Here is a 24,677-nt window from a genome sequence, read left to right as displayed (position 1 = left end):
CTAAATAGAGCACACCCTCCAGAAACAACAGTAAGAACCAATGTAATATGTTTGTTACGATGTGATTTGTAACTTCAGAAATCAATGCTACATATTTCCGAAGTTGAAGTTGCCAAAGAAGAGAATATTGTTGATCTTTTCAACGTTGGACGTCTTTTAGACGGGGCATAAGGAGAGTCTAAAAAAAATACAAAGCCACCAAAGATCAACAAACTAGGATGGATATTAGCTAAATCCGACAGAAGCAAGCAGAAAATATATATTGCCCTTAATAGCCAAATGTAGTAGACACGTTGAAGGTGTAAAGAAATTAATCTCCTTTGAATCATATAGTTTTGATAAGTCCCTTGAATCATACAAGTTGAAAGTGGATGAAAGGAAGAAATATGACAGAACCTCGAGTCAAGTAATGAAATAACCTAGTCCAAAGCACATTACCTCTGACTAAAGAATTTTAAGCAATGACATACCGAATTTCTCAAGGCTTATCAGACAAAACTTCATTAAGAAACAATATGATTTATTATGTGATAGGTATAGCCGTACAAAATACCCCCGAGGGTAAATTCTACATACTTATTTTTGAGTTCCAGTCACTAACCTCTAACTGCTACAGAACAGTTAAAGCAGATATATAAGATGGAAAAATGCCTCAGTAATAATAAAACAATAACTTTGTTCATGAGCAACAATTTCTCTGTATTTGAACCGGAAACAGTTCCAACAAGTAAGGAAAATTTCTTATTAACTCACTGTTTTAATGGGACATTCCCTTAGGATCCATATCTCATTAAAAAAATTCATATCTCGAATTTATTAGAAATTTCAACACATCAACTACAGAGGACCTGGAAAGGTTCCGTTCTCCCTTTGCTCATTCCATCTGTCAACCTGGCATACATGAAGAACACAACAGCTTGCTTAAAAGAGCAATGTTAACACAACCTACTCACCCAAGAAACAAAGAAGTGACAGCAAATTCCATCTAAATTACAGTCTGTAAAATGCTATGATCAATCAGCCAACAATAGTTTAGTATATCTACCTAAGCTGTGATGATACTTTTTGTATTGTGTAACTAGATATCAGTTTCTTTCAGCAGGAGTAACATTTTCCACTATTTTAAGTTGCCAGTTTGTATTTGATTTAGATGCAAAGTCTGAACAGAAAGTAACGCCTAATTGTACAAGCCAAATATCTAATTTGTGAGAATGCTCCAATTTGTATTGTGTAACTAGATAATAGTTTGTAGACCAAATTGCAAATTGCACCCTCTAAGTTTGGAGTTATTTTGACATTGTTCCCTTATGTTTAAACATTTCTACGTTTGTCCTATATAATGTTTTGAATCTCATCCTTTCTTCATGCCCATTGATGTTGTGACCATTTTTTTTCCACTATAACTACACCATTTAGAGCACGTCACAAAGAAATGCCTTGATCAATTATCCTTCCTTCATGCCCATTGCATCTATTTTATATTTTCCTTTCCATTTGCTTCGTTTTTCTTTCCCCTTTTTCCTCTCTCCAGTCTTCACCACCAGCCCTCACTCCAGCTGCCTCCGCCAATCCCTTCCCCATCCAAACAGAGTACAGGCAATCCAACCCCACCATCACATCACCATCTGACCAGCTTTTTCTAAGAGCATTTTCCAACATCCAAACAAAGTACAGGCAATCCAACCCTGCCATCAAACCACCATCTCACCAGCCACCGACACCACCAACAGAACACAACATTACTAAATAATAGAATCAAATCCCGATCAGCCAATACAAAACAAAACACAGCAAGCAGGCCCAACCACCATAAACACACATCAAACCAAATGAGACCCAAACCCAATTCACAAAAAGCCAGCACCATGCCTCCATCAACCATCAAGAGCATACCTTAACAACTCCAAGAAACACACACTGAACACAAACCTGCCAATCACCACTCGAACCGTTGTTATGAACCACCAAGCACACTCACCTGGAGCCCCAAAGACCTACTCCCTCAAACCCACATCAAGTCCTACCACCTTGGCTAAAGTCCACATAACAACACCAATGTGCCACCCTTCAACACTTGAGATGAATCCACTGTGTTGCACTGCTCCGGTTCTGATCAATCAGGACCGAGCCAACTCAGTAGCAGCAATATTGCCAGGTCAATTCCAATTAGGGATCAATGTATCGGCAAAAGCCGTGAACTGCCCAAAACTGAGCCTCTTGCTGCAGGTTTCTTCAGTCAAAATACCAAATTAGACAGAGTATCAACCACAGTGAAACACAATGGCGAAGATACAATCATGGAAGTGAGAGATATGAAGGCATGCAGCGGCAATGGCATTGTGGCTAGGATTCATTTGTTTGCCCAAACATTTTTCCCCCCTTCTTATCTTAGAATTCTCGGCAACCAACCAGAATTTTTTTTTTTTCTAAAGAGTTTTGGAATTCTTTTTGGTGGAGGCATTCAAGTTTGCCCATCCAACTATGATGAGAGAGAAAAAGAACATGGGAAGTAGAAAAAAAAAAAAAAAAAAAGTGAAGAAGAAATAAAAAGGGAAAAAAATTAGATTAATTACGTGGATTAATTAAAAATAAATAAATATTGATGTAGCTAGTTTTGAATAAAAATACTATGCTGTGTTGTTCTTCGTTGGCATTTAATAGCCACATCATTAACGAGAATGGACAGAATGGCCAAATTAAAACAGGCTTAAACTTAGGGATTAAAATCCAAAATTTAAACTTTAAGGGCTAAAATCAAAATTACCCCAAACTTTAAAGGTGTAATGCATTTAAGTCATTTGAGCAGAACAGCCACATTTTACAACTTTTTAAGTCAGTCCATCAAGTATAAGATGTATATACTATCATCATTCTTTAATATTTTTTGATAATTTGATAGTTGGGGGGTGTGGGAATTTGAATCCTAGATGTCTCTGATAGAAACTCCAGGAAGTGCCAACTAATTGAGCTACAATGCTTTTGACATCATTCATGAATTGCTAGTTGTTCATACAGTACTAGGTGACAACAAAATGAAGTCCAGACCCCAGACTTCAATCCAATGCACCAGCTTGTGTAAAGACTTCAGGTAAGAGGTATTTAGTTCTTACTAATATAGGTGATACTATTTCAGCAACCACCCCACCCAAAAAGAAAAGGTGCCGGGGTTCAGTACCCCTTTTCTTATTACTTTCAGCTTTGCACTAAAACTTTCTAATTGGTAGCAAACTGCAATTAAGCATCGTCAGCACAAACTGGGTGCATGAGGGTCTCAATTTGATTGGATTTAAGTTACCAAACACATAAAGGCAATGGAAAAAATGCCAACAGGAGTTTTCTAAAATCTGAACGGTTAAAACAAACCTTAAGATGATTGATAAGAAAAGACAAGTATTATACTATCATGTATATGCAAAAGTATAAAAGATACATACCCATTCACCCGGGCAAAGTGCACGATAATATTTTGAAAACTTATCACACTCTGGGGCGCCTTCCCCCTTTGCAGCTATGCACCTTTAAAAGATCGAAAGAATCAAGATAATGTCAGAAACGCTGCCCGGTGCCAAGCTGGCACATAAATAACCTAAATAAGTTTAAGAAGCGAAAGGAAATTTCAAAACAACTTTGACTTACCGATGATACTCAATATATCGAGTAAAGCAATGCCTTGTTTGATTTGTAGTTGGGAAGCGGAAATCTGCAGGTGCTGTTTCAAGCTGGATAACCACAGTATATTAATATAAGTGAACAAAAACAAAACATAAAGATGAAAATAGTGAGTAAATTAATGCAATTAGGTAGCAATGAAGGGAAGTTATAGACATAGGAACCTTAATCTCTGGTGTCTCTTCAACAGCTTCTTGTTCACCAGCATTCTCCTCTTCAGAATTTTCACTGCTTGCTTCGGTAGCAGCTGGAGCAGTTTCGGTGTTGTTTTCAACAGCAGCAGAATTGGCTTCAGTGCTCTCCCCAACAGCAGGGTTAACTTCACTGCTTTCTTCAGTGGCAACTGGGGTAACTTCAGTGCTTTCTTCAGCAGCAGCAGGTGAACCTTCAGCTTTCTCAGATACGACTTCATCAGAGGCAGCATTTACTGGCTTCTCAACCTCTTTTACTTCCACAGATTTAGTACCCACATCTGGCTTCTCCTTCTCTTTTAAATGGTAGTGCTGTAAGTCAATGCATTTAGCAGAAATGTTACCACCCTAACAAGCTTTAGTTATTTTACAAATAGATAGGATTTTCATAAACATCCCAAAATGGGAATGGCAGGGCCTGAAAATGTTATGTCAACCTCCACAGAAATGCAAAAATTACCATCCTAAAGGGAGGCTTAGATAGCTGAAAGCCCAGTAAGCATAGGGTCCACTGACTCCATTTGGTAAAGCCTTTTGAAGAATTTTTGTTTAAGAAGTGCAGTTCCAGTGATTGCATGGGGTAGATGGTTGGGGAGGCTTGGTGTGTCACATAATACAAGGGACAGAGCAAGAACAAGGATTGACTGATGAGAAATGAGATGGGATGGGTTCACAAAAGGGCTTTTGGTCATTAGTGAATTTGAGTGAGGGTATTTTAGGCAATTCACTTAAATTCATAAAACCCAAACCACTGTGCAAAAACACAAATATGTGTTACAAACGTGTGTTTTCAATCAGTATCTGTATCAAAGGGCACTACATAAAATGCATTACTTTCTACTGTATTTTCAATAAGCTCACTCTGGAACTTGCAGCCAAACACAAGAAGTTTAAGCATTTGGCTCACAAGATTACAGTACCAAAATGCCACTTAATCAGCGCTTCTAAATTCATGCTGGAGTAATGGGCTGGGAAACCAGTGCAAAAGCTATCATGATAAGTATTCTAATTTGGGGAGACTAACTGAACATTTTGAGAATACTATTACAATATGCATTGGTGTCAGAACACTCTACCTTAAATCTTTCTAACACAGATTGAAATCAATACATTATCCTACAATTCATTCATATGTTATTGTCTTCAAATGATATCAAATTATTTCAATGCATTGTTTTTTAGTTGGTTTCTTTACAGGTGATATTATCGGCTATCCTAACTAGGAATCCACATAGTCTGTTCATGAGCTTATCCCTAGAATGGCTGCTCAAACAACATAAATTTCCATCCACCCCCAACCCCCCCCCCCCCCCCCCAGAAGCAAAAAAAAATGTTCTTATATAATCCAAAGTGGCTGCTTGATATAATTGCCCTTGCTTTTTGAGCATGAACAACATAAATTTCCATTTTTTTCCCAAAAGCAACAAAATTAGTTCTTCTATAATCCAAAGTAATCTAGCAAACACTGATATAATCTCTAATGACATCTCACTGAGGTGCAAAGAACAATATAGCGTGCTATCACAAAAAAAAAAAAAAAAAAAAAAAAAAAAAAAAAAAAAAGGATCAAAGTCTATTCCTTTTCACCATTCTATTACAATTAAGTGCATTTCATGTTGAAAAAACGGGTTCCTCAAAGCTCACAATCCAGGACAAAGATTAGGCTTCATCGTTCATATTAAACAACAAATACAACCCGATTTATATCTAAAGCTTACATCTTTATAAATCACATCACTTTCTTAAAAGCGAAAAAAAAAATTAAAAATAAAAAAATCGACCCATATAAAAAAATTCGTATAATGAACACAAAAATCAATTGAAATCACAAGCCACTGCAAAAAAAATGAAGATCTATGCTTGAATGGACACAAAATTAACCAAACAAAAATAGATCCACCTTAAATAATTTGTTTAAAAAAGAAACAAGTGAAGCAATTGGAGAGTTTGGAAGACAAAAGACGAGAATGTTACTGTTACCTCTGACAGAGTTGGGGTTTTGTCGCTTTGAGGCTCCGCCATTGATGGAAGAGAAGGCGATCTACGACTGGTATCAACACAGTTAGCTCAGGTCTAAGAGGCGGCCAAAGCTGTGAATGAAATGAAAAAAATGTGTGTCTGTGTGTGCGTTAGGTTGGGATGACACAATGTTTTACAGTGTTACTGTGGTGGTAAAAGTAAGGAGTGTACTGGGTGTTCGCCACGTGTCCATTTTGTGGGTGGACTTTTTTGGATTCCGGTTAAACTAAGGACGAAGTTGGTTGGTTTTCGAAGCTGCTGGTGGGTTGGACTTGGGTTGGGTACTTGGGTAGTGTTGAGTACCCCGATTTCAAGTGGATCATGGATCATGTATCGGATGCAATAATCGGACTGAAGTCTGTCATGCTGATTTAGGCCCATGGGCCTGTGAGAGTCTCGTAATTAAAAAAAATATAGACAAAAAAAAAAACAACCAACAAACTTTGGTGTAGATTTAGCACTTAAAAATTAGGGTCTAAGTAACATTGTTCATATTTTTTGAAATATATTTAGGTGAAAAATTATGTGAAAATAAGTATAATGTTGTTTAAAAATTGAAAACTATTTCTTAAAATGCTATACCAAACATGAGAACATATCTCATATTTTGAACATATGCATCATTCATTTTTGGAAAAAATTGTGTCTAATTTAACTGAACAATTACACTTTATTTGTTTCGATGGAAAATCTTGTGTAAAAATAGTTTTCCGTGTTTTCCAGTATTTGATAGCATTAAAAAAAAAATATAGTTAATGGAAAATTATCTTTGGTCAACATAAAAAATATGACTTATTTTTAGAGATTTTTTTTTCCATTTTTTTTTTTTTTTGAAAAACAACTCTATCTCACAGCAAGCTAAATAAGAGAAGTTTGAAAATTGTTTTTCAACTCATTTAAGGTTGTTACCAAACATAAAAAAAATAATATAGTTTTATAAAACTTTTTTGGAAAATTGCTCATTTTCTAAAATACATTATCGCTGAAACATACAGAACGTTAATAAAGAATTGTTTTTTCATCCTAACATCTTGTGTCCCTAGAATCTGTGCAGATGATAAAAATATATGTTATTATTTATTACCATTGCCTCAATTTTTCACTCCCTCCCTTGTAATTTGTTCTTTTTTGTTTTTGTTTTTTTTTTCTTATTAACTGTATTTCATATATTAATATATACATCATTCCTCTCATAGTGTGCTAAAACACACAAACCGACGTTAGAAATTGAAAATTAATATTCATTTGCTACTACAAACCTCATGAAATGTAATCCTATCATCATTCATCTTATTCATTCCTACTATGTACTGTCTTGCACTTCTTTTGCACATGTTATGCTTGCAGCTTGTTCGTTCTTAGCACCTCAACTCTTCTCTTCTTTCGTTCATACCGCTAACCATTTCTATCATACCATGAATGAATATTAGTTTCAGCATCGTTGGTTCAACGCAAATGAGTTTTTGATTAATATAAGGTGTTTGCAAAACTACAATATTGAGTCAGTCATAAAAAACAGTCAATCTTAACTTACCTATGTATATAATATGGATAAGGTTCCTTCTGATTTCTTTGTGAAATTAATAAAGATCCGTTTCATGGTATAGATTTAATTACCATTTGTTATAATTAAATCCCGAAAAATGTTGAAAGATATATTCACTGAATATTCTCATATTTTGTTGCAAATTATAGAAACCAATTTACATGCCTATGGCTATGGGTATTTCTATGGGTATTTGGATTTTTGCTTTTGTAGGAATGTAGATTCCGTAAGTATCCACATCCTTGAAAAAAGTTTATATTTAATATAAAATTAACAGTTTTATCCCGTTCATCAATGTGTTTTAACTTTTAACCAATAAAAATAAAACTATTCTTACTTAACCAAAAAATATATAAAATGAAATGTGATATTTTATTTCTTTGTATCTCCTCTTTGCGATTGGGTTAAATGCCAAAAGAAAGTAAATTAATATTATTGACAAGACATGGTGTTGTGATATGTCATGAAGAACAATAGTTTTTAATTATTATTTCTGTATTATACGAAATGTTAGACTATAGTACGTTTATATAATTTTTCTCAGTAGTTGTTTGTAAAAAAAAAAAAATATATATATATATATATATATATATATATTTTTTTTTTTTTTTTAAAAGCGTCTTGATATTGTCTTTATAAATCTAAGGACATTGATAATTAAAATTAAAATCTAAGGACATTTTGGAAATAATAAATGATTCCTATAATATTCTTGAGAATAAACCAAATATAGATTCTCATATTTCTTAGAATCTAAATATATTACTAATCAATTCTAAATAAAAATAAAAATACTAATCAAACCAAATATAAGAATAGTTATGCTCTTAAATCGTAAGAATCATTTAAAGTTGATTAGTAGTGTTTATTTTTAATAAAATAAATATTAAACGATGTGTCATTGTATACATATTTAGATTTGACAAAATTATTTCTTAACGATAAACCAATCTATTTCGAGTAAAACATAATAGTATACCCTAAATCATATGATGGAGACTGATGAGTCACAACTAATAGCAAGTCTTCATTGTAATTTAATATCCCCAATTCAATTAGTTATGGGTCTTCATTTTTATTTTATTTTTTGCTAAGAGGTCTCAATGGATCTTCACAACTATACATATGGAATCATTTTATAACATATTAGTATAAACAATAAAAGGACTCATTGTTGATATTTTAAACCCTTAATGTATTTAAGTTGCTTACACATACTACTATTTTATTTCTATCACACTTGTGGTACACAGCTCAAATACTCGTCTTTGTTGCTAGTGATAACATTTTAAATACAGTGTGGACTCTATACTTTTTTTTTTTTTTTTTTTTTTTTTTGAGAGAAGACTCTATACATAGTTAAAAGATACCAAATCAATCTTATAATAAAACTATACGAAACCACCAAAGCCATAATGGAACGGACGAATCCAACTGTCAACATAACTACTTAACTGTCAACTAGCCCTACATTGTAAAAGAGGTCTTTTTAAGCATATTAACAATGTTCATATATTACAATACATTGATAAGAACACACATTAAACACTTGATTTTAGCCAAAAGGCCATAAATGCCGTATACATAATCTTTTTAAACAAATTACAATGATTGTTTCCTCAAAGGGTAAAACTCAGGTACAATACTTTAAGTGTAGTACCTTAGGTTACCTTCTTAAAACTCTACTGCGTGTCTCATTAACATTTTCATTAAACAGCGTTAGAGACCAACTATCTCCAGTTAGAAAATTCATCTAAAGCACAAACCAATTTGCATAGGACCCAACATAAACCCACTGACTTATTGAAACCCAAACATAGATGGTAGACCCATTAAATTATTGAAAGAAAATTTAGCATAGCAAAGATAGATCAAAGAGAGAGATTATAGGATCTAAGAGGGTTAGAGGGAGAGAATGAAGTGGAGATAGATCAAGATGAGAGAATGAAAGAGTAGCTAATCTGCCATGGCTAGCTCCCTCAAGCTTTTCTCTTAGCCCAGACCCAAAATTGAGACCATCCTTCACTGCCACAGCCGCTTGCCATCACCACCCCAAAGTTTCTCTTTCATTTTCTCTCATCTCGATTTGTCTCTGCTTCTTTCTCTCTCAAACCCCCTTGAGTTCTTTGATTTTTCTCTCTTTAATCTACCCAAAGGTCTCTTCGATCCAACTCATAAAATAAAATAAAACAAAATCAAAATAAATCAACCTCAAAAGCCAAGAATTTCACACAAAACTGAACCTTGGGCTTAAGATTGGACATGTCACCAAAGATAGTAAGGAAACGAAGGGGGAGTGGTACAAGGGTGAAAGGGAGGAGGTTCGCTAGTGGTGGGACCCAGGTGGGGCTTAGCTGGTGGTGGGCCATTGGAGGATGAGAGCCAAGGCTGCCAAAGTGAAAGGGAGGTCGCCAAAAACCCTCTCTTTGACTCCAATGCTGTCGTTGCTCAATTGTGGTGATATGGTTTGCCAAAAGAAGAGCTTGAGAAGCTGTCCATGGTGGGCTGAAAGAGCTTTGGCATTCTGCGTTTCTTTGATTTTAGGGGAGTAGAGTTTTTTTTTTTTTTTTTTTTTTTTTGTGATTAACGCTGTTTAGCCGTGATTATTAAATAACCACATGTCAGAATTTTAAAAGAGAAATCTAAGTTACTGCACCTAAAGAACTGTTCTTAAGTTTGCCCTTACTCAAAATGTTGAAAAGATTTTAAATTCAAGAGTTTGCACTTCCTCAAAAGTTTGCCCTTACCACAAAAGTTGTGACACTAGTCTGTCTCTAAAAAAAATTCGCACGAGTCAAGTCAATTTTTGAAGCGTTTTGTACTGTTGCTGTACACCAATTTTGATTTTTGACCACAATAATGTCCCGAAACACCCACTGCACTGTTGTCATAAAACGACAACGTTTATAGTTCTTTAATAAAACCGCGACAACGAGCCAAAAAAAAAAAAAAAAAAAGAAGAAGGTATTATAATTGTAATATCTGAGCCGATAACTTTCTCCTCCACCTTCTTCGTTGGGTCGTCGAAAAAACGAAACCTAATACTACTTTCCTAATTAATATTGTTTTCGGTTTTTCGTTTTTCCTAACATTTATTTTATCAGACACTTTATTAATCTCTATCCATTTGTTCTATTCAAATGTTGTACTACCGAATTCTGTTACAAAACACCATTAGCTAGGGATTTTCTTTTTCTTTTCCTTCAGTTTCTCCTCGTATAGACATTAATGTTGTTATAGCTATTTTTCAATTTCGGAGTTAGTGATTTTATTTTTAATTTTTAAGAAAAAATGGCTTCGAGTTTCGATCGGTGGGAAAAGGATCCATTCTTTTCTGCGGCCGAAGAAGTTCAAGAATCTGCCGACAGGTAACTTTTTTTCTTTTTTGTTAAAATTATTGTTTCTTCGAGTTTTGAATTGTGATTCGTATGTTTTAGGTGTTGTATTTTTTGGCACAAAAATCATATTACATGGTTTAATTAGCACATTTTGAGACCCCAGATTTAATTTAGTAGCTCATGATTAAGGTTATTTTTTGGGGCCACATTTTTAGGGTTATTTACTACAGATTCTTTTTCAGAAATTGCTGAGTTTGAGCTTGTTTGTTGTTAATTTTGTGTAAATTTGTTTAATTTAAAAAAAAAAAATTATGGTTGTGAAGGATGGAATCGACGTATAGAACATGGGTTCATGCGCAGAAAGAAAATTCTGGTGTGTGGGATTCGGAAGAACTCCGCCGGGATCTTCAAACTGTCCTTGGTACCACCAAATGGCAGGTAATCTCCCAATTTTGTGCGTGTGCGTGTGCGTGTGTGAGCATGTATGTTGGATATTCATTTGACTCTGGCTGTACTTGTATCAGTATAGTGAGGATTAGGATCCTCTAAAGTTCTTAGATAACTCCTCCACTATCCTATCAATTCATTTGTAATTGAGTGGTCTACACCAATGGTAATAGTTAACGATTGATTTAAATGTTGATGATGTGGAAAAATTCAATCTATGCATTGCAAAATTGATGGATAGGACTTTATTATTCTATGTTAGAGATATCCTAATAGGTATAGTGTCAATTTCTAACTGAATAAATTTTGGTGGGTAATGTAGTTGGAGGAGTTTGAACGGGCTGTCCGGTCAAGTTATGGTAAAAGCTCATCAAATGACGATGCGAGAGGCAGGCATCGTGAATTTATTGTTGCAATTGAAGACCTGGTTTCGAAAGTTGAAAATTCATTACAGGAATCAGCTACTTCACAGGGCAAGTCTTCATTGCCTTGGGTGCGTTTAGACGAAGGTGAACGCATTGAACTTGCATTGTTTCTTTCGGGACCATCGACAACATACGAAAACAAAAGTAATGTAAAAAGTCATGGAAGGGATACTGAAAATGGAGATTCCGCAGCTGATTTTACAAAAAACTCACGCCATTCAGTTGAGTGCGGTTCTATGGAGGCTGGGGATGGTAAGTCACTTGGGCATAGGAGGACTGCTAGTGCTAGTGCTGACATTGGTGCTTGGAAGATTTTGGTTCCTGATGAGGAATGCCAACAGTCAAATGGGCAGACTGTGTTACCTGTACGGAAGATACCAAGTTTTTCAGGATTCCTAAATTCCGTGGAATCTGTATCCAAGTTGAAATTGTCAAAGAATGGCTTCAGAAAGTGGAAGTTAATGGATCACCAACAAGAAGCTGATACTGAATTATTGCGACCTCCTCAATTGCCTAGGGTGTGTGTTTAATTTTTTTTTTTTTTTTTTTCTGAGCTTAAGACTGTTTTTGAAGTTGGCCTTTTGATTTCTATGTTTTCTGAGTTGTATTAATATTGATTTAATACCTATTTTTTCTAAAAGGGAAATATTATATGCTATGAAAGAAGTAAGAGTTGCCTGGATAGTTGTGATGATTGTTATGATAAGCAACTTTATGGCTGGTATGGAGCTATTCAGAGGCAGCTCCAAAGGTCTCAGTACCTGATGCAATATAGCCGGCCTGTTCAAGTAACTTTCTGGATTGTTTTTCTCCTCTGCTTGATTGGTAAGATTTTCTGAATCTTCTACAAACTGTTTTTCTTGTGTTATTAACCTCATCTCACTCAGATGTCCATACATGCACACTTTTATACATCCCCCTCTCCTTGCATGTACCTCTTGGTTCTTATGTTTTGTTATTTTTTGATAGGTACTTATGTTTTGTTATTGGATATCCTGTTTAGTTTTTGATGATACAATATAAGCATATTTTATGATTAACAAGCCTTGTCTATGAACTTGAAACCTGCCACATCTGTTGTCAAAATTGTATGTGTAATAAAATTACCAAAAATGTTTCCATGTTAGTTCTTTGTTACAAATCACCATGGCTTGCACATGGTTAAGTTTCTTTTCGTACATTTATCTATCTCAAACTTCACTCATGATTTAGCAGGAAGGACTATAAGATGATAGTTTGCATCCTGGATTGAGATTCGTCATTTGCAAACACTCATTCCCATGGTTCCAAATGATATGGATAGGGTTGAAAGATAAGAAAGCAAAACTTTAAAGTCTGATCTGTTTCTATCACATCAATGATTTTGCAAATTAAATGGATTATGGCATGTCAGCAAGTGCTGTTTATTTGCCTGGTTTCTGTTGAAGGAAGACACTAGAGTAATGTGGCACTAGTCAGTTTACCTAGCCTACCATAACACTTGTTTACAAGATGCCTTCCTCATTTCCACGCCAATAATTACTAATTCAAAGGTCATTTTCTTATGCATTTTTGAGTGATTTCTGAAAGCTTGTTTGAATGTGTGTTCTACTACTAATTTAGCAAATGGAAAATTGAAAGTGATAATGGAATGGGGGCCACACGCATCAAAATTGAGAAAGCCAAACAATGGCGCTGAACAATCGAGAACTGTATTTACGTGAAAAGTCGTTCAATGTGATGGAAAAACGTATATAACATATGTGGAATAATTTTTATGTGTAATAGTCCAGGAAAAATTGTGATTAATGGCTTATTGCGGCACATATATTTTTTTTTGAGCCAATTCGTACTGCATTCAATCACGTTGCTCTGCATGAATCTTTTAAAATGGACTACAAGGAGATTTTGCCACAAGAATAGTATATATTAGCAAGGATTTTTAATTTCTACTATGATATGCAAAGATGCTGCTGCCTCTCAGCTCCAATTGTCTGAACTTTGTATATCAACCCAGTATAATTTGTTTGTTTTATTCATTATTGAAAATTTATAATTTGGCCTTTTGGTATGTTGGACTGTCTAAGGCCGCTGTTATCTATCATTGTTGGAAAATTTAGGATTTGGTTTTTTGCTCAAATTTTTAAAGGTCCTTGCAATTCTGTACCCAAAATTGGATTAAAGCTTTCTATAATTCTTTAATTAGCAGGGGGGGGGGGTTATGTGTCCTTGGAACTTTTCTTTTACAGAGGCTTATGCTTTTTGTTTCTCTCTGCAGTTTTAATTGCACTGCGTGCAGTGTAGAAGGATCTACCCATGTTCGTCTGGCATTTTGTAGTTTGTGGCAGTATTTGCATCGGTGGATCTTCAGGAATGTAATACACATTGTTTAGGTTGACACTGGTTCTAGATGAAAGGTAGTTCTTGTCTTTTTCTCACACACGGTATCATGTTTTAAACATGCAAGTGCTAGGTGATTACTTCAGAGTTAACACCCTAGCATTTTTAACATCCCCTCCCCACTCTTTTATTTAGCTGTTTTATATTTTTTTCCTTTGCAATTTTGTTTTCTTCAATGAGGGGTAAACTCTGTTGTATATCATATGAGGCATGGAGACGGCAATGAAAGTCGGCATAAGGTTGCAATTTAAAACATGTTAGCTTTCTGCTACTCAACGATGTAAAAATATATAAGCATTTGTATTTGTAACTGACCCTGTTTGTGTAGCTTTTGCAATTGTATAAATATTGAGATGTGCATGTAGTTGATACATCAAACACTCTTAATGAAGACAATTGTGTAAATATGTAGTTGAAAGACTGAGATTTAAATGCTTTTGTCCTTGTTTGTGTTTGTAATCTGTTCTGTAAGTTTCCATCGGATAATGGATGTAGTATGTAGGGTAGGGAAACTGCATCAGATCATTGATATAACAAAAAAGCAGCCAAACATTAGTATGAGCGGACTTTATCCTCTCCATTCATCGCATGACTATTGACTACTCAACTATTTTTGTCATCTTGTTAGTAGTTGGTACAGATTACATCAATGTTCTCTACTGGTGCAATTTTATTGGATTCGTCTTGGGGATGGCCAGGGATCTAGTGACAAGAGTTTTGTATGCAATTACTTGGTCATGACTAGCATTTGTTAGCTTGCTTTATCTAGTAGTAGAAGATTTTCTAACCCCGAAAATCCTACACCTATGGTGGATTGAATCTCAAACTTTCACCCTAAAGGTGAAGAGAATCACTTGGTTATAAGACCGTTGATTAGCTTGTGTTATCTAATTGATTAGTTGGATTAGATGTTAACTCCCATTTGTTTTTGTTAGCTTTCATTTATCTAACTGATCAGTCTGAATCAGATCAATATCTTAGAGAGGTTGTAGAGAGATGGTTTCGAATGTTTGCTGCAACTAGCATTCTCAATATTTGTTGCTATTTGCAGTCTGTGAGTTTCATTTCTAGATTATTTGTTGTTGAATCATTGGATATCTGTATGAATGAATGCCGACAAAACCAATTGCACCGAGTTGAAAAGCTGACCCCAAAAAGGACAGTGCAGTGCAAAAATCCCTCCAAAAACCAACGCATCTACATCGAACACTGCTATATAATTGGAAAATTATTGATTCACGCTTTCTGATATACACTGTACACACTTCCACACCAGGGGTATGCATTTTTCATGAATGGCCATATTTAACACATGATATTTGGCCCTCTTTCATATATGTAGTTTTCACGCGTGTCCTTTGAAATATGGTAGTATTAACATGTGAAAGCATTTTTTTCCTCCTTTTTAGCGAAAGACATAAGATGGCATCTAGTAGCACAACAGTTTCTAAATCGATCATTATTTCCATCATTGCATTTATTCAATATGAGCATCCATAAATTAAGAGCTAAACTTCTATTAGATAGAGCTCTCAAAAGTAGACAAACACAGAGATAATTATGGATAGTGGTTGATTATTAGAAGAGAAGATCTAATAGGTGATCTGGGTTGCTCTGGTAAGGTATCTGTAACAGAAGAAGGAACCAGCAACCAGGAGTGGAACAAAGAACTCGACAAAAGCGGCATACTTGGGTATGCCATCATTCTTGATCACAAAAGCACTCATCTCTTTCTTCTTGGACTCCTTGGAGGGAACTTCCTTGGAGTCTTCATCTTTGAAAGTGTATCCTTGAAGAACACCCACCTGGTATTTCCGGAGCAAGTTTTGAGCAGCCTTGCTGTGTCCTATAACCTCAAAGTCCTTGGTGGCATCCTTCCCTGCTGACTCTATCAGCACCTCATCTCCTCCTGGGTGTTCCTCCAAAAACTTGGTCACGTTCAATACCTGAAAAAATAGTTAATCTTTCTTATAACCAGCTTGAACACATTTGAGAGAGAGAGAGAGAGAGAGAGAGAGAGAGAGAGAGAGGAGGATGATTTACTCTGCCATTGATGACAAACCAGCAATCTTTCTTTGATTTGTGCTGGGCAACCTGGGAGAGGGTGAACACTGTTTCTGCCATAGTATACTTGATTCTAAATCGGTGCGTATTGATGTGTTTTAAGTGAGTGAGTTTGTGAGAAACTTGATGTTGATTTTAACTAGTAAGAAGTGAGTGTGAAATTTGTAGGAAAAGAAAGGAGGGGTTTGGTAAGCACTACGCTCCATGCACGCCCAACTACAACGAGGGGTTTGGTAAGCACCATGGACTGCAAGGTGAGGATATATTATTTAGTCATCTTGTTCGATTATTCACGTGGGTGTAGACTTTGAGGTGCCTAGTACTTTCGATTTTTGAACTAAAAGTTTCAATTTGGAACATGTTGACTAGTTGGAAATTCGAAATGTCACGATCAGAGCAGGCGACTTTTATTTATATATTTATTTTTATTGCCGAGTAGATAGGTAGTTTATTTTATTAATGTTTTTTTGGAGTTTTATTATTATTATTATTATTATTATTATTATTATCAATCAATGAGATATGAGTGCACATTTTAATATTATTGTTATCACGTTCACGTTTAATTAAAGGATAATTAAGTAATATATGTTAGAATTTGAGCCATTCTAAATTAAAATTTTGTAGTTTCCATTGTTACAAACGTAATATGTTGACCTTCAATGACACTAGTTTTTTTCACCTATGCCAATGTATTGCCATAATGCATACGTGAAAGCATTTCTTGGATCAAAATATATATAGCGTGTAAGACAGTTTGTTGCTTGATTCAAGATTCTTGGGGTTCACACACTCCACTATTGCCGTAGCCCCGATGCTCCCAGGAAAGAAGAAGCGCCACTGAAGCAATTGGCACCATCCATGCAGAACCACAATGCTAACTATAAGTAGGGTCCATCTGCTGACTAATATTGTCCAAAACTTCTTTAAACCATGTAGATTTTTCCAAAATAGCTATGAATCATCATGGAGAGTAATCTGGTTTTATATTGGTTTCTTCTGTTATGAAAGCATCATTATCTTACTCGAATTTTAAGATAGGAAGGAAGCATTACATGCATGAAACAATGGATTACTCAAGTCTCATGATCATCTTCAGGATTTATATGCCAATTTTTATTTCACAAGATGTTCAAATACATTTATACCATCCTCACAAGTTCCTCTGTTTAAAAAATCAGTTCAATGCAATCTTTCTGAAGAACCAATTTAGTGCGAAAAGCTCTAAATTTGCACTTGGCAGCCTTCTACATTGAGTACAATATGCTATTCAGTCACTGCATTAAAGGGAGATTCCAAAATGCAAAGCTATTGCGAAGCACGAACTTCCTGGGTGCTTTTTGATAACTCTTTGAACGATGCACCATCACTATGATCCTTTTTGTCAAATTCCATACCTTGAAACGTGACCCTAGATGTTCGATACTTACTGCCAAAGGCAGTGCCAAAGCCCCATCCAAGGCCTAGTCCAACCCCACAGCCTCCACCTTTAAAACAAAATTCCAATGTCATTGACTAAGTGTGTTAAAACAAACACAACACATTCCATTACTTAGTTATACTATGATGGATTGACTAAATATTTTGTTTCAATCAAGAGGGTGTTAATTGCATACCTACGCCGAGGCCCAAGATATTCACAGGCATGCCTACAGAAAGAAATATCACAAATCAGCTGTTTGGTAACAGAAACCTAAATAATGAAAGAATTTCAAAATAAGTTCCATTATTTGCGTTCAAAGTAAGAATGCATTTGAAAAAATCACAGAAATTAAAAGGTGGCTCCTACAGGTGCATGAAAAACAAAACCGTTCTAAAATCTAAGATTGCAAATATGTGTCTAAGCCAAACATCAAGAACCTGCCAGTTGTCTCCTTACTAGGAAAATTGTTTGAATTTGTAACCAATTGTCCACATAGAAGTGATACGTGACAAAATGGACACTGCTGCTTGACCTTGAGCTACTAGTTTTCAGGGAGAGTGTAAGGGCCTAATGATGACAATCAGCAGGGTGCTCTGTGGGAGGAGCTTACAAGGATGCACTCCAAATAGAACACAGCATGGTGTGTTTTTGGTGATTTCAATACCATTTGATATCCGAGTGAGAGATTTGGTTGAGGCTTTTAGTCCGGCTATGTTTGCTTTTTTAGACTTCATCGAGGCTAATTACCTTGTGGACTTACCTCTTGAAGGGGCTTCATTTACTTGGTTTAGAGATTCGGGGTCCGGTTGTATGTCAAGAATTGATAGAACCTTGGCATCGGTGGATTGGGTAGATCACTTTGGAAACGTGTCTCAAAGGGTACTCCCTCGTGTAATTTCTGATCATTGCCCTATTTTGGTGGTGGCTGGTAGTGTTAATAAAGGCCGGAGTGCCTTTAAGTTTGAGAATATGTGATTGAAGGAAGAGGGTTTTGTAGAGAGGGTTCGGTAATGGTGGAATGGGTATTGCTTTTCGAGTTCTCCTAGCTTTATTCTGGCTCATAAATTAAAAGCGTTTAAGGAAGATTTGAAGGGGGGGAATAAGGAGGAATTTGGGGATCTGGCATGTAGGAAGAAATGTCTTTTATCTGAATTGTTGGGTTTGGATGCTAAGGAGGACTTGTCAGGTCTTTCTCAAGAGGATCAAACTCATCGTATTCAAATTAAAGGTGAGATTGCACATCTTGCCTCTTCAGAGGAAATTTCTTGGAGACAAAAGTCCTGGTTGTTATTTGTGAAGGAGGGGGACAATAACACTCGCTTTTTTCATCAGGTTGCAAACTCTCATAGAAGAACTAATGGATGGTGTCCTCAATGAGGATGAGGAAGAGGTGCGGTCTAAGGTGGTCCATTTTTATCAAAGTCTGTACACTGAGTCTGATACTTGGCGCCCTTCTATGGATGGATTAGAGTTTGCTAGAATTGAGGAGGATGAGCGGCTTGAATTAGAGAGGGATTTTTCTAAGGAGGAAGTGGTAAAGGTTCTTCAAGAGATGGAGGGTGACAAAGCCCCAGGTCCTAATGATTTCACTATGGCATTTTAAAAAAAATGCTGGAGTGTAGTGGAAATAGATGTCATGGCCTTTTTTGATCATTTCCATAGGAGCTTAGAGTTTGAACGGTCTCTGAATGCTTCTTTTCTATCTCTGATTCCCAAGAAAAATAATGCATTGAATATCAAAGATTTTAGGCCCATCAGCTTAGTGGGCAGTGTGTATAAACTTTTGTCTAAGGTTTTGGCTAACAGATTGAGGTGGGTGATGGATAAACTTATTTCAGAATCACAGAATTCTTTTGTTGGTGGCAGACAGATTTTGGACTCGGAGCTTATTGCTAATGAATGCTTAGACAGTAAATTGAAGTGTCATACTCCTGGGGTGGTGTGTAAGTTAGACATTGAGAAAGTGTATGATCATGTGAATTGGGACACTTTGTTTTATCTGTTGGAGAGGATGGGCTTTGGGGATAGATAGAAGAGATGGCTAAAGACTTGTGTCTCTACCGTTCGCTTTTCTGTTCTGGTTAATGGATCTCTTGTTGGTTTCTTTGGTAGCTCTAGAGGCCTTAGACAAGGTGATCCTTTGTCTCTCTTTCTCTTTCTTTTGATTATGGAGGTATTAAGTCGTATTCTGAAGAAAACTGAGGAAGGTGGTTTCATTCAGGGTTTTCTAGCAAGTCCTATTAACTCTACTGGTATTCATATTTCTCACCTGTTATTCACTGATGATACCATTCATTTCTGTGATGCCTCTAGAGAGCAGATGCTTTCTATTAGACTGATTTTGACTTGTTTTCAAGTTTTTATTGGTTTGAAGGTGAATGTGGGGAAAAGTGAAATTGTCCCTATGGGGGAGGTGCAAAACATTTAGTCTTTGGCTAATATTCTTCAAGGCAATGTGGGTAGTTTGCCTATGATTTACTCGGGTATGCCATTGGGAACTTTGTATAAAATAGCCTCTATTTGGAATCCGATCCTTGAGAGGATGGAAAAGAAGCTTTCAGAATGGAAGCAGCTTTATTTGTCAAAGGGTGGTAGACTCACGTTGCTAAAAAGTACCTTTTCAAGCCTTCTGACTTATTACCTTTCCCTTTTTACTATCCCCAAAGCTGTGGTGACTAGATTGGAATGCATTCAGAGGAACTTCTTATGGGGTTCATCAGTTGAGTGTTTCAAATATCCTTTGGTGGCTTGGGAAAAAGTTTGCTTACCGTGTGAGTTGGGTGGTTTGGGAATTCGGAATTTGGTCTCTTTTAACCAGGCCCTATTAGGAAAATGGCTTTGGAGGTATGGCCAAGAAACCACTCATCTGTGGTGAAGGGTCATTGCCATGAAATATGGGGAGAGAAAAGGAGGTTGGTGCACTAGAGCTTGTAGTAGGGCTCATGGTTGTGGGTTATGGCTGAGTATTAGCGAAGGATGGGAAAATTTCACTAAGCATTTCTCTTTTGTGGTGGGGGATGGGTCTCGTATTCTTTTTTGGCATGATAAGTGGACTGGTGATGTTCCTCTTAAAATTCTCTCAGCTTTTTTTGTGTTTAGCCAATAAGGAGGCTTGCATTTTTGATGTGTTAAGCCCTTTAGTGGGTGATAATGACAGAGTGTGAAGTTAAGATTTTATAGGGATTTTAATGATTGGGAGTTGGCGGATTCCTACTCCTTTTTTCATTTCATCCAAACCTAAATTCTTAGGGGCGGAGGGTGTGACAGGCTTTGTTGGGATCTTAATGGAAGTGGGAAGTTTGATACTCGATCTTTTTATCATAAGAGTCGAAATGCAGCTCCTTCCACTTTCCCTTGGAAGGGGATTTGGAAAGTTAAAGTTCCTAAAAGGGTGGCTTTTTTTTATGTGGACAGCAGCTCATGGTCAGATTCTAACCTTGGATAACCTTATGCTTCGTGGTCGCCCTTTGGCGAATCATTGTTGTATGTGCTGTTGTAATGCGGAATCTGTGGATCATCTACTACTTTTTTGTCCAATAGCTCATTCTTTGTGGATGTATATGCTTCGGTTGTTTGGGATTGATTGGGTCATGCCAGGTTCAGTTGTGGACCTATTATTTTGTTGGTATCATTGGCTTGGGAAGCATAGTTCTGATATTTGAAATTTGGTTCTAGGCTATTTAATGTGGATTATTTGGACTGAACTGAAACGGCGGTCTTTTGAGGATGAGGGGAAAATTGTGGTTCGGTTATTAAAGCTTTGCCAGCGGACCCTCTTTGATTGGTCTCGGTGTTGGGGTTTCTTGGATTGTTCTACCCTTATGGATTTTCTTTTGTCTTTTAGACTAGATTAGGGGCTACTTATGTCTTTTTGTTCCTTGTTTTCTTTTGTTCACTACTGTGAACTCTTTGCTGTTTTTCTTGCTTTTCTTTTATTAATAATATTCTCTTCTTACTTATCAAAAAAAAAATTTTCACTAAATGTCGAACTCTCAGCTTTCCAATACCTCAACTAATAGTTCTAAGTTGCCTTCAACTGAAATACCTATATTATTTCACCTGGCCAAATCTAACCCCCTTGAGAAAAATCTGCAATTACCTTTTCTTTCATTCAGTGTCCATTTTCCCCCAACCACAAATGGATTCCATTAACTTCACCTGGACACCTATCCTTGGAAAATCTCCAATATTAAATGACCAAGGTCTTCTATGTAGTTATGTCTACAGAAGTACCTGTTAGAACTAAGTCTAACTTCATTTCCAGTGTGAAGATTGAGTTGAAGTCTATTGAACCAGATAGAAATTCTTTCCAGTCACATCTATAAGTTGATACACCTAACATTTGCTATTCCACAAGACTGAGATATCAATGCACCTATTTAAGTATTATCAATTGATATCAAGAAGATATAATACAACTTCGAATTAATGGCAAAGACTGAAAAAACCAAAAATCCTTTGCTAGAAAGGATCCAAATTAGTCCAATGAGATAAACCAGAATCATGAGATGAAAGACAAGCCTAAATGCACCTCCCCACCAAAATCACCCTTTTAAGTGAAAGAAGGACACGCTTCATAGATGATCTGTTTCATTGTTGCGATAAGCATACTAGACAAAACACAACTATCCCCTAAACCAATTTACAGAAACCTTCTTCAACTCATTACATGACATGATGATTTATATGACCATCTACTTGTATTTCAATCAAATGACCCCAAGCAAAATGCTTTAATCTTTAGAAAGAATGCTTCAAACAAAACAACAGTAAACACCATTCTTCATATTCTGTAAATTGTAATGAACACATGCTTTAAATCTTTGTCAAGCAATAAGGCCTAGTCAATCTAACATGCCCGAATCTTTTCTTTTCTTTTTTTAAAATACAAGTTCCGACCTTGACTAGTCTGTTGAGGATCCATAATTGACCCCAAAATGAGTCTAGGACTTGATTGTTGTTGTTTAATCGACCCCAAAACGAGACTAAGACTTGGTTGTTGTTGTTGTTGTTTACTGAGCAAAAATGCTCATAATATTTCCAAATAACTATGATTTGTGAACGAAATTCAATTACACACTACCCATATGCTCTAAGATTAAACATAACCTATGCACACCCAACAAAGAAAAAAAAAATTAATAATCTAAAAAAGACTGAAATGTGAAAAAAAAAATTAAAAGTTTGTGAAAGTGAAAGCGATAAAATTAGTACAGACCTCCGAAACCCCAGCCAACTCCGAAACCACAACCGACACCGAAACCTGAACACAAGAATGTCACAGAGGATTGCAAAATTAGTTACAGACCAAAACAACCTAACAAAAAAAAAAAAAAAAAAAAAAAAAGGGGGTCTGTGAAATGAATCGGTTTGAATATTGTATGAATTAGAAATACCAATAACAGTACGTACCAAATCCGATACCAGCTCCATTGAAATTTGTAAGCACCATAATATTATTTGCTTTTGCGATTGAAGGGTTTTCTTTCCTGTGTTCATCTTTTTCCGTTTTTATGATTTTGCAGAAAGAGTTAAATGCAATTACGGGTATGCCCATTCATATTTTTCATAATAACAATTTGATCCTTCGTTCCATAATCCAAATATCCAATCCATCTCATCGTCCTCATGTGGGGTCATTTTGATTGTTTTTTTTACTTTTATTTTTTTAGAGATAAAATAATGTTTTAAATTTATGGTGGTCGCTTATGATGATTGTTTTTTATTATGGTAAGACATCAATTGGTTTTTGATGTAGGCCATTAAACATTAGACCTCATATTTGAGATTAAAATTTTTTATTAATTGAGTTAATTGAAATCTACAAAAATTTATTGTTTTAATTTTTTAGTTTAGATTTGTTAAGAACTTTTCCAATTTTCAAGTTCTTTCTTATTATTAAAACTAGTATGTAGCCCCGTGCTACCGCACAGGAATGAACATATTACTAATCATGAGTTTATTCAGGTTTAAAAGGCTTAGTTAAGTCTAAATTCATATTATTAATCAGAAAATTTCATTAACAAAACTTAGCAGTATATATATATATATATATATATATATATATATATATATATATTTTACACAGAAAGATGAACTTTGGTGACAATGTTTATCCAAAAGATCTATTCACGCTTTTGAATCTTCAATCTCTATTGGTGATTGAAATTTTCGCAGCTTAAAAAATTTAAAATTAAAAAAAAAAAAATCCTCGGAGTTGTACTCATTTTGTAGTTTTACGATAGGTCATTTTGTAACATGATGGGCGTTTGTGTGAAAAAAAACCTTTGAAGTTCCATGGCTGATAAAAGAAATTCTCTCCAATCTCTTTTTATAGAGAGATGGGTTTGTGCGTGTTTTTATACATCCTTCATAGTTGTATTATCACGAAGTAGGTCCAATGGATTTAGATTGGTACTACTAATTCCCAAAGCATGAGTGTTTAATGTGTTATTAATTTCATCTCATTGGCTTCTGCACATGATAGCAAAATTAAAAATAATTAGATTGTACACGTGTATAGTAAAATTGGAATGAACAATTGGAATGATAATATATGATAGTAACAACAATAGGAAAATTCAAATAAAATTTCGAATTAAATTGCAACAATCTAAATAAAAAATTCCAGTAGAAAGACAGGGTAGAGTGATCCACTCCAAGAAGGTGACCAAACTTGCGTAAATATAGAATAATAAATCTCTCTCCGGAAAATTTACATTGTTCATAATCTTTACCTTCACTGAACATTTTAAAAACATAGTGACTCACATCTGCCATCCAGACATCTACAGCCGGGTTCTCTCCAATTCGCGTGAGATTCCATTGATCACTAAGTTCCTTTGCAGCCTACAAAAAGTATCATCCATCGGTCCACAGCAGTACTTTCTTCATTGTTATAGGTGCCCAACCTGAACAAAAAGCCAAATATAAGGATAGTGAATTTTAGGCATAATATGCATCTAATCACATATTAGCAATTTATAACAATGTAAAGATGCAAATTTTGTAAGTAAATAGTAAACAAAACTCAGTGTCAGAACCAAGAAGAAAGCACTTTAATCCGAAACTCAGTGCAAATGTAAAGATGCAAACTTTGTAAGCAATTTATAACAAAGATGCAAACTCTGGCTTTGCTATCTTTTTGGAAATTATGCAATGTACCCAAACCAAGTT

At 35.5% G+C, this 24,677-nt stretch overlaps 3 protein-coding genes across 3 annotated transcripts; 1 reads left to right on the top strand and 2 right to left on the bottom strand.

The window, feature by feature from the left end:
* Positions 1 to 499: 499 nt before the first annotated feature.
* On the bottom strand, positions 500 to 6,008 carry LOC126709593 (cytochrome c oxidase subunit 6b-1). The gene is made up of 5 exons (XM_050409892.1): positions 5,841 to 6,008; positions 3,834 to 4,172; positions 3,637 to 3,719; positions 3,435 to 3,516; positions 500 to 891 (listed from the first exon to the last, which is right to left on the bottom strand). The coding sequence occupies exons 1-5, from the start codon at positions 5,880 to 5,882 to the stop codon at positions 838 to 840; spliced, it is 600 nt and encodes a 199-aa protein (XP_050265849.1). The 5' UTR covers positions 5,883 to 6,008; the 3' UTR covers positions 500 to 837.
* A 4,390-nt stretch (positions 6,009 to 10,398) lies between these two features.
* LOC126709549 (uncharacterized) lies at positions 10,399 to 14,449 on the top strand. The gene is made up of 5 exons (XM_050409836.1): positions 10,399 to 10,793; positions 11,087 to 11,201; positions 11,533 to 12,153; positions 12,277 to 12,460; positions 13,893 to 14,449. Exons 1-5 carry the CDS (start codon positions 10,717 to 10,719, stop codon positions 13,916 to 13,918), a joined length of 1,023 nt encoding a protein of 340 aa, XP_050265793.1. The 5' UTR covers positions 10,399 to 10,716; the 3' UTR covers positions 13,919 to 14,449.
* Positions 14,450 to 15,458: 1,009 nt separating this feature from the next.
* LOC126709556 (uncharacterized) lies at positions 15,459 to 23,075 on the bottom strand. Its single transcript, XM_050409849.1, has 6 exons — positions 22,914 to 23,075; positions 22,720 to 22,764; positions 17,695 to 17,727; positions 17,405 to 17,565; positions 16,058 to 16,108; positions 15,459 to 15,960 (listed from the first exon to the last, which is right to left on the bottom strand). The coding sequence occupies exons 1-6, from the start codon at positions 23,056 to 23,058 to the stop codon at positions 15,607 to 15,609; spliced, it is 789 nt and encodes a 262-aa protein (XP_050265806.1). The 5' UTR covers positions 23,059 to 23,075; the 3' UTR covers positions 15,459 to 15,606.
* Positions 23,076 to 24,677: the final 1,602 nt, after the last annotated feature.

The sequence above is a fragment of the Quercus robur genome, chromosome 2, assembly GCF_932294415.1.
Source record: "Quercus robur chromosome 2, dhQueRobu3.1, whole genome shotgun sequence".
NCBI lineage: Eukaryota > Viridiplantae > Streptophyta > Magnoliopsida > Fagales > Fagaceae > Quercus > Quercus robur.
Note: the sequence above shows the minus strand (reverse complement) of the source record. Positions and strands in the feature narration are given on the sequence as shown.

Bases quoted from the DNA above. Each gene is read 5' to 3' on its own strand.
- LOC126709593 (XM_050409892.1), bottom strand. From the start codon at position 5,882: ATGGCGGAGCCTCAAAGCGACAAAACCCCAACTCTGTCAGAG. The intron at 3,517-3,636 runs GTAAGTCAAAGT...GATCTTTTAAAG, and splicing joins CGATATATTGAGTATCATCG to GTGCATAGCTGCAAAGGGGG. The intron at 892-3,434 runs GTATGTATCTTT...CATGTATGCCAG, and splicing joins CACTTTGCCCGGGTGAATGG to GTTGACAGATGGAATGAGCA.
- LOC126709549 (XM_050409836.1), top strand. From the start codon at position 10,717: ATGGCTTCGAGTTTCGATCGGTGGGAAAAGGATCCATTCTTTTCTGCG. The intron at 10,794-11,086 runs GTAACTTTTTTT...ATGGTTGTGAAG, and splicing joins GTTCAAGAATCTGCCGACAG to GATGGAATCGACGTATAGAA. The intron at 12,461-13,892 runs GTAAGATTTTCT...TTCTCTCTGCAG, and splicing joins TTTTCTCCTCTGCTTGATTG to TTTTAATTGCACTGCGTGCA.
- LOC126709556 (XM_050409849.1), bottom strand. From the start codon at position 23,058: ATGGGCATACCCGTAATTGCATTTAACTCTTTCTGCAAAATCATAAAA. The intron at 22,765-22,913 runs GTACGTACTGTT...TCTTGTGTTCAG, and splicing joins TGGAGCTGGTATCGGATTTG to GTTTCGGTGTCGGTTGTGGT. The intron at 15,961-16,057 runs GTAAATCATCCT...CTATTTTTTCAG, and splicing joins GGTTTGTCATCAATGGCAGA to GTATTGAACGTGACCAAGTT.